The sequence below is a fragment of the Gossypium hirsutum genome, chromosome A09 (genome assembly GCF_007990345.1).
Source record: "Gossypium hirsutum isolate 1008001.06 chromosome A09, Gossypium_hirsutum_v2.1, whole genome shotgun sequence".
Taxonomy (NCBI): domain Eukaryota; kingdom Viridiplantae; phylum Streptophyta; class Magnoliopsida; order Malvales; family Malvaceae; genus Gossypium; species Gossypium hirsutum.
Window position 1 is genome coordinate 82,668,464 of NC_053432.1, and position 15,468 is coordinate 82,683,931.

The following is a 15,468-nucleotide window of genomic DNA, read 5'->3' on the forward strand; positions in this document are numbered from 1 at the left end:
TTCAAATAGTTATAAGTTTAAATCGAAATAAACTCCTCGATGTTCGACACAAGCAGTTTATAATCAGTTTATAAATTTTTAGCACCGAAATTCGACCGATTTTAATTGGTGTAAATGAAAATATATCATCAATCACATGTTTTGATTTAATCTCCATTTTCATAAATTAGAAAAATCCAATTTTTTTTAAGATGATAATAATTATTATTATCTTAATTCACTTAACTCAATTTACTATCAATTATTATTAATAGTGAATTATCAACCAAACGGTTTTATCACGTGTATCTCATGTATCTTAGAAAACAAACAATGAACATGTCCTGCAAGTAACTCGTTATCGTCACTAGCATATCCATTTTCATTTTCAACTGAGAAAGAAATCAAGAACATATTGTGCAAATTGTTTTCATATTCTACTGACTAACATAAACAAATCAACACAATTTCCAGCAGACAATCAAAACAATTTCCAGCAGCCAATCATACCAATTTCCAGCAGACAATCAAAACAATTTCAGAACAAATCAAGACCAATATCAAAACAAATGCAACAATTTCCAGTTTCATCTTCTAGTCACTAACAAATCAATACAAATCAATAACATTGTCCAGCAGACTATCAAAACAATTTCCAGAACAAACCAACCAAAATTGCAATCGCCTATAAATTCTTCAAATATGAAGCAAGCAATTTCATATTTCCAGTCAAACAGGCTGAATTTGAATAGAAAACCATGGTCACACACATTATTTGGGGTCCACTATCATCTCTTTTTATGGCAAGAGACAACCTATTGTGCCACGATCAAGCACAAAGGCCGAATACAGGGCAATAGCAACGAAAGCACGAGATGTACATATGGTAAGTATAGTATAATTGAAATGTCTAAAGCAGCATGTTACTATGCAGTTAAGTTGTATTGCAACAGCCAATTGGTAATACAACTAGACCCTAATCTAGCTTTTGATGCATTGATACACGAATGTAGAATGTAAACATGCACTATCACTATACTCATGAGAAAATACTTAATGATGAAATTAAGATAAAACACATTTGATATAAAAATCAAGTCGCCATTTTATTTATCACTCAAATCAATGGATACAAACTTGAAGAATTTCGTAAGCAACTTAAAATGACCTCAAAATACAATTGTAGTACAAGAGCAAAGGGATTGGAGGGGAGTGTTGTCATCATCACTGGCTCTCTATCTCTCTCTACATGCAAATTTTATCATCACATAGTCTATTCATCCAGCATAAAAATCATGATTCAATAAATTGTATGCTTTCTTATCGTTTCTTATAGATTAAAGGTAATATAGAATAATAATGCTTTATAATATTTCTTTCGTATATCACTGTCAAGATCATCCTTAATCAAGATTTAATCAGACAATAGCAAAAATCGATGAAATTATTCCCACCACTGTATCTTCCTGTGCTAAATGATGAAGAACATAATAAACGGAATCAATGACAACAGAGACCGAGATAACAAATAAAGTTTCAATCATATACATGCACAACAGATGAAGATAAACATCTCTATTACTTCAATGTCATACGATGACTCAAAGGGAAATAAACAGAAATTTGAAATAAACAGCAATAGAAACATGCAATCCGGGAAACTAACTTGTACTGACTTGATCGGGGCAGAGATATATGAAGAACAACCTGTAATCAGAAAAGGGGAAACCAATTAGGTTAACAGTGCAATAATCGATGAAGAAGTCACTGCACTAACAAGGCAGTGATTCGAATCTGCTAACATGCAGAAAAAAGCTAAAGACACTACAAGGCAGCCATTGATACTAAGAACATGTTTGCTTGATCTTCTTTATTACCCTTTCAGATCTTCTTTATTTCATTGGATCAACAGTTTGCTTGATAGTATTTCACCAGAGAATGAGCGCTGAGTTATGGGAATGTTTCCCACTATTTTGACTTCTTTTTTCACATTTACTTATTGCTACTGTTTTATACTTTACCTCTGTTGTTTTGCATCAAACCATGAAATTAAAAAAATGGGACTGGACTGATTCACTGGGTTGGTCCAATCAGTTGCTCATTTAGTTTGGTGATCATGTAAGAACCGGATTTTAAATTAACCTATTAAAAATCAAATTGAATCAGTAAAAAGTATATTTTATATATTCTTCCAATTTTTTTATTGAAGAAGATAACCCACTGTTATATTTCAACTCATACTTCATCAGAGTTCAAAAGATCACACCAATTTTATACAGCTTTTCACTACCACTCTCATTCGATTATACATATTTGCACCAATATCAACTTATAAAATTAAATTAAATAGTTGGGACCCTAACTTCCATGCAAGAAAACATTCATAAAACTAAGGCATAGATTCCTTTGTTACACTAATTACAGAGAGAAAAAGAGAGTTAGAAAAGAAAAGAAAAGAAAAGAAAAAAGAGAGTTGAAGCGTATTACAGTGATTCCATTCCTTTACCTTTCAGTTGCAGAAACCTGAAGACCCACCAACTGAGAGCAATCGGAGTGACAGAGAGAACAAGAAAAAAAAAAGGTCGACTGGTTGAGAAGGGAATCGAAAGAGTGGCAGAGAGAAAAAGAAAAGAAAAGAAAATGAGGGAGCAATTTGGCAGAAAAGAGGCGTAATGGAGTGGGAGCAAATCGGAAGAAAAGAAAAGCAAAGAAACAAGGAAGGAAATCGGATGAAGGAACAGAAGAGAAACAAAGGGGATCGGGGGAGGGTAAATCAGGGAGGTGATGCTGAATCGGTAGCTAATCTGGGCAAAAGGGGGGAATAGAAATCGATGGTTTTCACCGATTAGGAAGGTAACGGATTAGGTGCGTTTTACTAATACACCAAACCAAACGACGTAATACACCCGGATTAGGTGGGGCCCACCGATTAGGGTGTACTGGCTTTGCCAATACACCAAACCAAACATGTTCTTAGTTGCTTCGAACTACTCTTTTTTTCTTTTTAATTTTTTAAAAAATAATGTTCCAAAAATTAATAATGTGAATTTCATGAAATTTCATTCTCGGCTAAACTAACTCAGTTAAATTCTTAATAATAAGAGTTAATTATATTAAACATTTTAAATTATAATTTTTAAGATGGTAAAATATAATTTCTTCATTTTAATAATTTATATCTTTATAAATTTTAAAAGATTAAATCAATTTTTTTATTATTTTTAGGGAGAGCTAAAGTGTAATTTTATCTTTACTAATTTAAAATTTTAAAAAAATTTAGAGAGTTTAAATATAAAATTTTTCATTTTAGGGGGGACTGGGGCCCTACTGGCCCCCTAGCTACACCCTCGATTATGATATTCCTTCTAAATTGGTTTCAAACTTCAAAACATTCTAATTGCATCTCTAAACTATCGGTGTTATATCAATCAGGTCATTTCATTATTAAAATTATTATTTTAATCATCAAATAACACGTTGAATCTTATATAGTTAAATTTAAAATTAATATTTAAATAAATAGATTGTTGCTACGTAACTTTTAAAATTAAAAATTAAGTAAAAGTTAAAAAAAAATACAAATTATAAAGCTTTTTAAAAATTTCAAAAATTTCAAAACTAATTTTAAAAAAAAAATATTAGCTTTTATTATATTTTTCATTTTAAATTATGTAAAAAGAGATTTGAAGAATAATTTAAAGATGTTTAATGTAATTAGTTGTAATAATAGGTTATAAAAAATTATAAATGTCCAAGGGCAAGAACCAAAGGGCCTAGCCATGAACCCATTAGAAGGGGATGATAGGAACAGTGTCCCTATTAAAGGGCTACATTACTTCCAAGTTGCAACATTCCACTTTCATTGGGTGTAGAAACTAGAAAGGGACACTTCAGAGATTTTGTTATTTCTCTTTTAATTATGAAAACATTTTCTATACAAAGAAAAGAGAGTAAAAATCTGCATAAACCTGTTTGGTCCTTATTGGTGACGTGTTATAATTTTGTGTATTTATATTAATTTTATGTTATGATTTACTTTATATGAATTAAATTATGCTTTTTTATACATAATTTACTATTTCAACTATATTTATTTTGTTGGTATTTTGAATTTTGTTTTTCTTCACTTCAATACTTAATACGAATAAATCACAATTTTATCTCAATTTATTGTAAAAAAAAGTACTAAACTGGATGATGTTTTACGTTCTTGTTGGTTTTTCTTTGAGTTGGTACGGATTTGGGCAATAAAGATGCTTCGAGCGGCTTGATGTGATTTGTAAAATTAAAAGACGTTAATTTACATTTCAATCGTTTTTTGATACTTAAGTTAATTTATGAGTTAAAAAAAATTTCAGATAAAATTTTTAGGAATGAGATGGTCGAATGAGCATATAAAAAATGACAAGACATCTATTTAGGTCATTCGCCCATCAGCTTTGTATGGTGGACAAATTATGTTGGTCATTTGTTTGGCGTCAATCTTTGGTCTCTTTGCCTTGTTGCCCAGAGTAGCGACGTGTAAACAAAGGCCTAACTTGGACTTTGATACTAAGAATGCTATCACGTGTAAGGTAGAAGGGAGGTGAGCATAAAATGACTTAAAGAGATAAATTGTCATTTTTCATATAAACATTCTATCATCTCATTTCCTAATTATTTTTTTTTCTAAACATTCGTTTAACCCAGAAACTGACTTAAGTATTGGAGTGGCAACTTGGACACCATTTAATTCGTCATTTGATTTTGCAAACAGTATCAAGCTCCTTGGAACATCTCTATCAGCCCAAATTCATACCGATTCAAACTTAACAATTTGTATTGATTCTTTTGAGGTAAATTGAGACAAAAAATATCAACATAAACAAAAAAAAATTAAGTATCAAAATGAAAAAAAATATATAATTAATTCTAAATAACAAATTATGTAAAAAAAATATCAACTTGTTTCCCTGAAATAAATAAAACTATTCGATTAAGGAAAAAAAATCATAACGTATATAACACATGAGAGAATTTCATTTATTGTCTTATTTTTCCACATGAGCATAAGGGTGGCATTTAGAAAAAAAGAATTGCAATTACCTAGTTAACCTATAGTATTTCAGTTCTTAAAAATTCAAATCAAAATTGAATATCGCGTGTTGGCAATGATGGTTAGGGTGTTTATCATCTCAGGTATGGTTTAAGTTTGAGTCACGCTAGTCGCGTTGTTGTTAAGTCTTTTCCTTATAGTTCACCAAAAAAAAACATCAAAATCAAAATTTAATTGAATTTGAATAAGCAGCAAACCGGACAAATTTCCATTCATTCGAATTTGTTCGATATTTTCACTAATTTATAATATATATATTTTATAATATAAAAGTATAAAAAGTTATAAATAACTGTAAACTAAATAAAATTTTAAATTTTTTTTTGAATAATAACAAATTTTATATAGGTTCTAATCATATTTGTTCTTTTTGATGTAATCTATAACCATAAATAAGAGGATAATGTAATTCAATGCACTCAAACTTACAACCTCCTGTATTAACAATCATATTTATACCAATCGAATTAAGACTTAATCTACAACAAATCAAATAAATTTAAATAACAATCAAACCCAAGTTAATAATACTACCATTCCAATCGATGTAGTCTTTCTTATTTTTCTTTTTCCTAATAATACCCTACATTTAACATCAACAGTTAAACCCATTAATTCGATTAAAAAATTAGGCCCAAAATCTTTTACTAGTTTGTAAAATATAATTATTTACTAAATCTACTTTTTTTTTTAATTTATTAGTTTTTCTAAAATTCAGTATTCTTATTTTAAAAAGATTTTTTAACACGTGTGGCTGTGATAATTTTACTAATTATAATTCATCTCTAAATTTCATTTCATAATTTAAAATGAAATAAATTTTTTTCGGGCCATAAAAAAAGAATTGAAGCAAAAATTGATTTTATATATAAAATTAAATACCACAAAAATAACAAGAGAAAACCAGAGGCGACACGTGGGAATCAACAATGTTAAAATCTAACATGACGGGGTAACTCAACGTTGTCGATAAATACGAAACGGAGGAACTCACTAAACTTAACAAACAGTTGAATCCTTATCCCATTCACTGAGTCTCAACACCGAGTCATCATCACTCATGGCTATCGAGGTAAGTTTCTACAACTTCCCAGTTTCAATCATATAACTTCAATGGTAATGGGAATTTTGTTTTTTCAATAACCGATAAAAACAGGCTTGGTTTATGGATGAAAGCAAAGAAGACCAAAGGCTTCCTCATCGACGCAACCCCAACGAACCTGTTTCGTTGGAGCACTTGGCAGGTGAGTTCTAAACGTTTCTGCTGTTAGATTTTCTGGGTTTTTTGTTTTTTGCTTTGGGTTTTAATAAAAATGATTGATTCTTTTGAATAATGGTAGAGCTGGGAGTGTTGTATTGGCATTTGAACCCCAAGGATTACGAGAACGATGAAGAGTTGAAGAAGATTAGAGAAGCCAGAGGTTATAATTACATGGTAATCTAACTTTTTTTATAATATTTTTTGACTCAATTAGTGTTAATGTCTTGCTTAAGTTGCTTTGCCTATTAGCTTTGTCTTTTATGCTCTTAGAATGAATTTTATTGTGTGTGATGGGAATTAGAAAAAGCCTGTTCCTGTTGTATTACTTTTGGGGGAAAAAGGGGATTCCAATTTGGTTTTTATTACAAGGAAACTGCTGATGCAAACCAAACTATTGAGCTTTTTTGCTTTGCAAACTCAATAGTATAGTAGTCTTGTCTTTCTTGTTTTCGAATCTTGATAGGACTCTTTATTTAGAGTGACGACATCCCCTAGATGTGGATCTTGGTTTCTAGTAACATAGATTCATGCATGCATACATAAATACATACATACACCAAAAAAAAAAAAAACATGTTATTTGTGCTATAAGCAAACGAGCAAATAGTTAATCTGTTATTATGTGTATTACTAAGATGAGGTATTGTGAAATTATGATTCGAGATGATTTCTTTTTGAGTTCTGAAAATGAGATCTATTGTGTGATTAACTGTAGTCCGTTAGGTAATGCAGAACGTAAGTTATAAGTTACGAGCTAATTTCAAGGTATATACTATATAGTTAGTTTGCATTTCATTCGCCTTTGTACCCAAATGGTGGGATTCTCTTGCATACGTAGCTTTTACTTTTAGGTTGTGTTAACTGGGCTAATGTTGTAAATACGAAGAGGAAGTTGATAGATAGAATAAGGTGTTGTACTCAATTCCAAATCAAAAGCAAATTGCAACATTGATAAAAGGTTTGGTCACAACTTACAATGGGACATTCCTGTTTCTTAATAGAGCATTTGTAAGGGCTATTGAGTTGTTAAGTTGGTTTGCCTAGTTATGTCATTCCTACTCTTCATTTTTCACGAATCCGAGGCACATTTGGATATGAGTTTGGGGGATACGGCACTCCAAAGATGCTCTGAATACTCGAAATACTTGGTAAAATCCATGTTTGACACTCACATTTGAGTTCGAATATTGTAGTTGCCTTGTTATTCTAATTTGAAGAGGAAGTTCTTAGGACCTTCATTTGTCTAATCGTTATATTGTACATATAGGATTTGCTTGATTTATGCCCTGAGAAAGTTGACAACTATGAGGAGAAACTGAGGAACTTTTACACCGAGCACATCCATGCTGACGAAGAGATACGCTACTGCCTGGAAGGCAGTGGGTATTTTGATGTTAGGGACAAGGATGACCGATGGATTCGGATTTGGATCAAAGGAGGAGATCTTATTATATTGCCTGCTGGAATCTACCATCGGTTCACTCTCGACACCAGCAACTATGTCAAGGTAAGAAAATGTGTAAAATCAAGGGAACTTAATTTATAAGCAAGTTACGGATACCTCAGAGCTGCAGTTGATCGAATTTGCGTGTTTACATTGTGCAGTTGATGAGGTTGTTTTTGGGAGAACCGGTTTGGACAGCGTATAATCGGCCCCAGGAGGACCACCCTGCAAGGAAAGAGTACATTAAAAGCTTGACTGAGAAAGTTGGGGTGCCATTAGCTGCTCATTAGAGCTATTTGTTACATGAAGTTCCCCTCTATATATATGCGTGCATGTATGTATGTACATGTATTAGTTTCATAAGTTTCTCAAAGGCTGAACTTGATAAAACATTATGCATCTGTATATCAAAACATTGAATTGCATCTATTAATAAATAAATATCATGTTATTTAGGATGAATGTGTTTTATTTACTAACTCTTGTTTAATAATATCTATTCAAGCGAAACAGATACTCATCGAATTAAGGGGGAAAAAATAAGGCTAGAATTAGATGGGTATTTGTTTTTTATTAAAAAATATTTTATATAATTATATTCAACTATTGTTTGTTGGGTTAGTATTTAGTACACTTGAGTTTCGTGTCTTTTTTTATTAAATATTTATTTATTTTAATATTTTATTATATTTTTATAGGATACTTATTTAACTTCTGATCTTATTTGTAGAGTTTAAAAATTTTACTAGGAGTTTACTAAATATTTATATATATATTGATAAAATTGTAAGTAATTATGATTCGATGAAATTATTTATTTAATTTTAATCTAATTTTATTGTGAAATTAATAAAATAAACCAAAATGGTTTAAATTGAAATCGTTTATTCTAATTAACTTAAACATAAAGGGACAAATCAGCAAAATCTGAAACTAAGATAATTTGTGTTCAAAACGGTTTAAATTCAAAGAGTTTACGCTTGTTCAATGGTCTTAAATTTTACCAAATTCGTTTAACTCAAATACGTTTTAGACCTTTTCATATATTTACCCATTAAACAACTATACTTTGATTTGGTAGATTAAATGAGTATCAATCTCACATATTTGAGAATTTAGTAAGAGATTTAGATTAAATGTCTGTAACTAATAAAATTAAAACAAAAAGATTTTAAAAAAATTAATTTGATTTAAATTATTTAATAAGTAAAAAAATAATATATCAGTGGCTTGTTTAACTATAAAATAAGTATAAAGGACTTTTTTTGATATATTAGTCAAGATTAATTTTGTGCTTTATTTAATTTAATATGTTTTTTATTAAGATTGTAAACATAGAATTTTGTGTATATATATCATAAATTCAATTTTTAAATACTATAAGTTACACCATATATAAAAATAAAATGTAACAATATTAAAAATAAGTTACACTTAGTTGAGCTCGAACTTTTAATGTTGTAAGTCAAATTTAGTCCATATTTTAAATCAACTTAATTTTTTTTATCTATATTCATTTTTTGTGTCTAATATTTTTATTTAAATACTCTTAAATATCGAATTAAAATTCTAATTTAAACAAATAAGTCGAAAATCAATAATGAAACACTTAATTAAATAACAAACTGAAATCCACCTGAATAAATCTAAAATTTTCTCAAAATTTGACATTGGCATTAAATAAAGTAGCCGTAGATTGGAATCCGAAATAATTAGAAAAGGTGAAGGTAATGAACAAAATCCAGTGGTGGTGATGTAAGATATGGGTTCTGGAGAGTTCCCCATTAAGGAGGGTATGGGAATCTTGTGGAACCAATAATGGAGGGACAGACAGATACAACACACCTTGTCTTTATATAATTAAAATCATGTTTTTAATTCTTGAATTTGATTGCCATAATTTAATCTCATAACCTAACCTAAAAATACAAAATAATTATCAACTTGGCTTTGAAATTCTCTGTAGGGTTTTTGGTGTGTCGGGTATATTCGGTGAAGTTCTACAATAAACCAAAAACTATTTCTTTAAAATATTACAATTAGGCCCATCTTTCATCAAATCAATCTTTTTAATGATTTTGTGGACTGTTCATTCCTTAGTCAAAAGCATGGTTTTTAGAATTATAGTATCCCAACTTGATTCATTTGTATCTCAATTCATATCGATTTAAGAGTCAATCGATTCTCCCTTTTATTTCGAATTGATGTATCGATTAATCCAGTTTCAATAACTAAAGTTTAAATTTCTAATGTCAATTTTCGCATAAAAATCACTTATCAATCAATATAATTTGATGCACAAATGATATCACCCACCTAGAGGCAAAACCAAAACAATTTTTTAGGGGCTGAATAAAATTTTAATTTTTTATAGTTTATATCGTTATAATTTTTAAAGGATTAAATCAAATTTTTATAATTTTAAGGGACTAAAATTTAATTTTACCTCTTCTAATTTAAAATGTTAAAAAATTTAGAGAGCCTAAATGACAAATTTTCATTTTAGGGGGACCAGGGCCCATGCGAGCCCCCTTAGAATCTCCTCTACACCCACCAATATATGATAATAACAAGGTTTTCAAATAAAAAAAAGAATATACAATATTTAGTAGATATTTATTTATATCTGTATTATTAATGAAATCTCTTATTGAGTTGGTATTACGGGCTAAATAGGTACCAATTTGATTAGGAAATAGCTAATATATCTTTTTATTAAATGACTATTATTATTATTTTGAGAGTCCTTTTGTCTTTTCGTACTTTTATATAGTTTTAAAATAAAAGAACAAAAATTAACATATTTAATGAATGAATCTGTGTTTAATAGATTTATAAACAATTTTTTTACTACTATACTAATAATAATTCTTAATTAAATTTAAAAAAAATAACTTTTAACATAAAATATATTCTTTTACCAAATTTGAGTATCTATACTATTTTTTATTCTAGTTTCGAACATATAATATATGTATTATTATTTTCAGATCTTACGTTTCATTATTTATTATATATTATTTTTAAATATACACTTATATTTTAAATACGTGGTTTTCACGCCCATACATGTACAATAAGCTTTCTCAATAGTATAAAATTTGTGACTGAGTTTGATGTAATCGACTCATTGACACAAATTCAATAGTAAAATGACAGAAAAAAGTTGAAATTTGATTACAAGAAACAAATCAGTTAAAGGATAAATATGTCTTTTAATGTGAGGAGAAAACTACCCACTATCTATTTAAGCCATGCTAATAAATAACTAGCATTAAAATTAATCATTCACGTCAAATAATATATATTTTTTAAAATTTTAATTTTTTTAAGCATAATTATTTATAAAAAAATACTATTATTGTTTATTGAGAGAAGTACAATTACAATACAACACAATTATAAATCCGATCAACTACAGACAATGAATTTGAAATAACCAGATAAAATCTACATATGTCACGCGTATAGTATAAGTAAGAGACTTACACCGCGCAAGTACACATAGTGTGACTTAAATTTGAATCACAAAAATTCATATATTTATTTTATATATCTCAAAAAGTAACATTAACCAATGTAATAAATATCTTATCAGTGGATATATCATTTTTTACTTGTATCGATACATTTTGATATCGACATGTTTCAATTTTTGATGTATTGTTATGAATTTATTAATCACGCAATTTTTAAGATATTTTTATTTTGATCACCCAAGAAAATCATACAATTTTATCATTATTATTAGATAAAATTTTCATTTTAGTCATATAAGGATGACGTAGAATCACAGTTTTATACAATCACTTCTCTATACCTTAATATCAATTCTAGCTTTTAACTTATGGTAGAGAAAAAAATATATTAAATATCTGAATTAATTTGAAAGTGACACTTGTTTTTTTTTATATTTTTCATGTCTGTCTTATGATATGGCTGCTCCTTCCAACGATATCATCTCGTCTTCCCCTTAAAGTGCAATGTGTCCCACCATTGCATCTAATCACTTGTTGGTTAAATGTTCATTTCTTCACAAATGGTATTTAACTTCTATATATAGTGTCTTTTTTGAATTTGTTTAAAAAACATTATAGATTATTAAAAAGATTAATTACGAGTATAAATTTTTAACAAATTTAATATTTATGTTTTGATGAAACTATATATGTAAAGAATGTTGTCCAATTTTTTGTGTATATAAAAGTTTTATTCATATTAAGATTTTCAAAGAAGGTTTTATGGTATAATTAATTGTTATGAATAAAATAAATGATAATAAAATATGATTTTAACTTTTTTCAGCATTATTCATGTACCGGGTCGTGCATTTTGGCCCCTCTTAATAATTAATATTTTATTTATTTTAACACTAAATGTTCAACTTTGACCAATCCAAAATTTTATAATTTTAATTCGATTCACCATGATGAAATTCCTAGTTTACCCCTTTGTATGTTTATATGAATCTAAACAACATTAATAGTCTAAATTCTAAACATAGATTTTAGTAAAGTAAATGGATGAATGTATAATTATTAATATAGTAATTATATACTCATGTAATTACAATAAGTTAATTATACTGTAACTCTCTTTGTAATATTTAATAGCATAAATTATAATTATATAACTAAGTAAATTTAATTCTAAAAAAATAATATTAATTATTATAAAAATGATGAATAATATTTGGGAAAAAATTGTCTAACCGAGTGACAAAATTAAAATCAAATCATCATATATAATATGTTAGTTCAAGAAAGTATCCGACAATACAATGACTAATAAAATTAATAAAAAAATTTAATATACTATACAATTTTATCTAATTATTCTAGTATTCTATATTTATTTAAATCACATGTGAATAATCACACTCAAATTTAATTTCCAAACCCACCATTAATATCTCATATTTACATTTTAGTTGTTTAATTTACTATTAATTAAAAGTATTTTTAGTCTTTACTTAAATCTAACTTTTTAAAAAGCAGCATCTTTTTGACTTAATGATCACTTTTTGGCCACTTATTAGAGCATAAAATCCAAAACCAATGATATTATGACAGGTTTAAACACCTTTGGAATTTACCAAATCGAGAAAAAACAAAGTTCATACAATTAAATTGTATATTATACATCATGATTCGGACTTTAAGTGCCAAGCGAATCAAAATATAAATTAAATTAAAAGTATTAATATTATGTCAATTACATCCTTATATTAGCTTAAGATTACATTAGGTGTTAAATGTAAACTCAGATTTAATTAAGAGAATATTCAAATAAGTGATTAAAATTTAAATATATGTATACTTACTACATAGAGAACTTAAATTTGATGTGTTAAAAAATATACGGTGTTATTAGAAATTAGGAAAGTTACTTTTTTTCTTTTTAACATATTAGATTCAAATCATCGTTACGATACGGGTAGTTAAAATTTTATTTGTATTTTAAATATACCCTATGTCATATATGAGTTAACATTTAGCGCTTAAGTTAATTGGTAGCTAACGAAAATACCTAATTGATACAATATTAATATTTTAAAGATTCAATTAAATATTTTTAAAGTTTATGTACTAATTTAGAATATATAGTCTAATTTAAAGACATCCTATATGATTAATCCTCATTAGAAGTGTCATAAATAATTAAAAATAATTTTACATTGATACTTATACATTTTTATAATTAAATTTAAATAAAAATATTTGTTAATTCTTAAACAATGAAACAAACCATTTGAGTCGGTTTAGGCGAATTACCAAGATAGGGGTTGAATCTATTTTTTTTTTAATAAACATCTTTGATTGTACATGTTTCAGGTAAATATCATCCATTTTTTTTCAAAAATTGTAGTTATTTGTATAAAATATATAATCTCTTTTGTTAAATAATATATATATACATATGTTTAGTAATTATAATTTATACAAATATAACCTAGAAAAAGGGAAGGGGGATTGGCCATTCCAAAATTTAAGCATAAAGCCAATGAGCCCTTGCCTCAACAACAAGGATGAAGTTTTAAGAATGTTGAGAATTTAGATTCCAGTTTTATTATGTGTAAATGTTTGAATTATTTACTAGATTTATTTTAGGTGGTTAGTTAGTTACATTTAATTTGTAAGAGTTAGGTTAGTTAATCAATCTAATATTTGTAATTATTGATTCTATTTTAACTTAAAAAATAAATTAAAGAATTTAATGAACAACAAATATAAAAAATTATAAAGTCTCGTAATCAAGATTAGATTTGTTTAAGTCAATCGAATTTTAGCTCAGTTGGTATTAGTATTGTTGTCAATGCAATAGGCGTGTGTTCAAGTATGCTGAAGTATATTATCTTCTTATTTAAAGATTGGGGAGAGATTGTGGATAGTTCTAAGTATTATATCAAAAAACAAAAATTAAGAATCGTTATATGCACTCACTTACCTGAAATGAAGTAAAAAAAAAAGAAGAAAATTTGTTTAATGTTGGAGCTGCTTACTCAATTCAATAAGTTGAGACTTGTATAAAGCAAAATTTAATTGGAATTGATTAACTTGAAATTAAAATTTTAATAATATAATTAAAATTTTATTTTGATCTAATTATAAAATTAATAAATATTAATATAAAATTATGCATTCATATTTCATTATTTTTGAGGCAACAAATGAATTATTCAGATCAAACTAGATCTAGCCGGAATATAACAATCTTAGATTTCACTTTGATTAGTGCATAAAATAATACTTAAAAGCTTAGATATTTTCCAATAAAAAAGGACTATTTGCTAGATATTTTTGGAAACCCTAAACGCTTTCCCCAAAGTCTCCCACATAGATTGGTCAAAAGGAAAGGGGGAGCCCTTTCATTTAGAATAGTAATAAAAGTTTGCTGATTTCAAACAAATTGCTACATTTATACCTTCATTTTACATACCCATTTTTATTTCAAAGATTTAAATTAAAATTTTAACTTCTTTTTTTATAAATTATAAGAAATTTATGAAATGTTTTATAATATTTAACTGTGTAACATAAATGTATTATACGAGTGTATACCAATATTCTAACTTGTAAATTGTAATTACACAAAAGATTACAACACAAAGTAAATTTTTAGGTCTCATTGTAGCAAATGAAGTTGAACAACTTTCAGAATTGAAGTTTTAGTTTTAATCTTTCTACTTTAATTTAATATAAATTTATTTCATTATTTTCTAATATTATTAGTTTACAAAATAATTAATACTATTGAATTATCTTATTAAAATAAAAATGTGATTTTTCCTTGTAAACATTGTACTTAATTTACTACTTAATCCTTGCTGTTTGAATTGATGTAATTTGATAATCCTATTATTATAGTGTCATTAGTTTATCCAAAAATTTGGTGTGAATTTTTTTTTAGAAACACACTGTTTAAATTATGATTCAGTCATTATACATAAATTGATCCCTCTATTTTTATAATGCCTTTAGTTAATTCAAATAATTAACACTATTAACTATTTCGAGTTAAAACGCTAAATTAATTCTCTTTTCAGTGTTAAATTATTAAAACTAAGCATGATATTTTTAAAATAAAGAGATCAAATCATACCGAATTAAAATATAATAATAAAATTTCAAATTTAAACATGACAAAGAAAAACACAAATTGACCCTAAATGAAATCTATTTGGTTAAA

The 15,468-nt window shown here is 27.3% G+C and overlaps 1 protein-coding gene across 1 annotated transcript; it reads left to right on the plus strand.

Annotated features, from left to right (window-relative positions):
- The first annotated feature begins 5,938 nt into the window (after nucleotides 1–5,938).
- Nucleotides 5,939–8,234, plus strand: LOC107928423 (1,2-dihydroxy-3-keto-5-methylthiopentene dioxygenase 1). Its single transcript, XM_016859647.2, has 5 exons — nucleotides 5,939–6,146; nucleotides 6,231–6,318; nucleotides 6,415–6,509; nucleotides 7,603–7,842; nucleotides 7,941–8,234. Exons 1-5 carry the CDS (start codon nucleotides 6,135–6,137, stop codon nucleotides 8,067–8,069), a joined length of 564 nt encoding a protein of 187 aa, XP_016715136.1. The 5' UTR covers nucleotides 5,939–6,134; the 3' UTR covers nucleotides 8,070–8,234.
- Nucleotides 8,235–15,468: the final 7,234 nt, after the last annotated feature.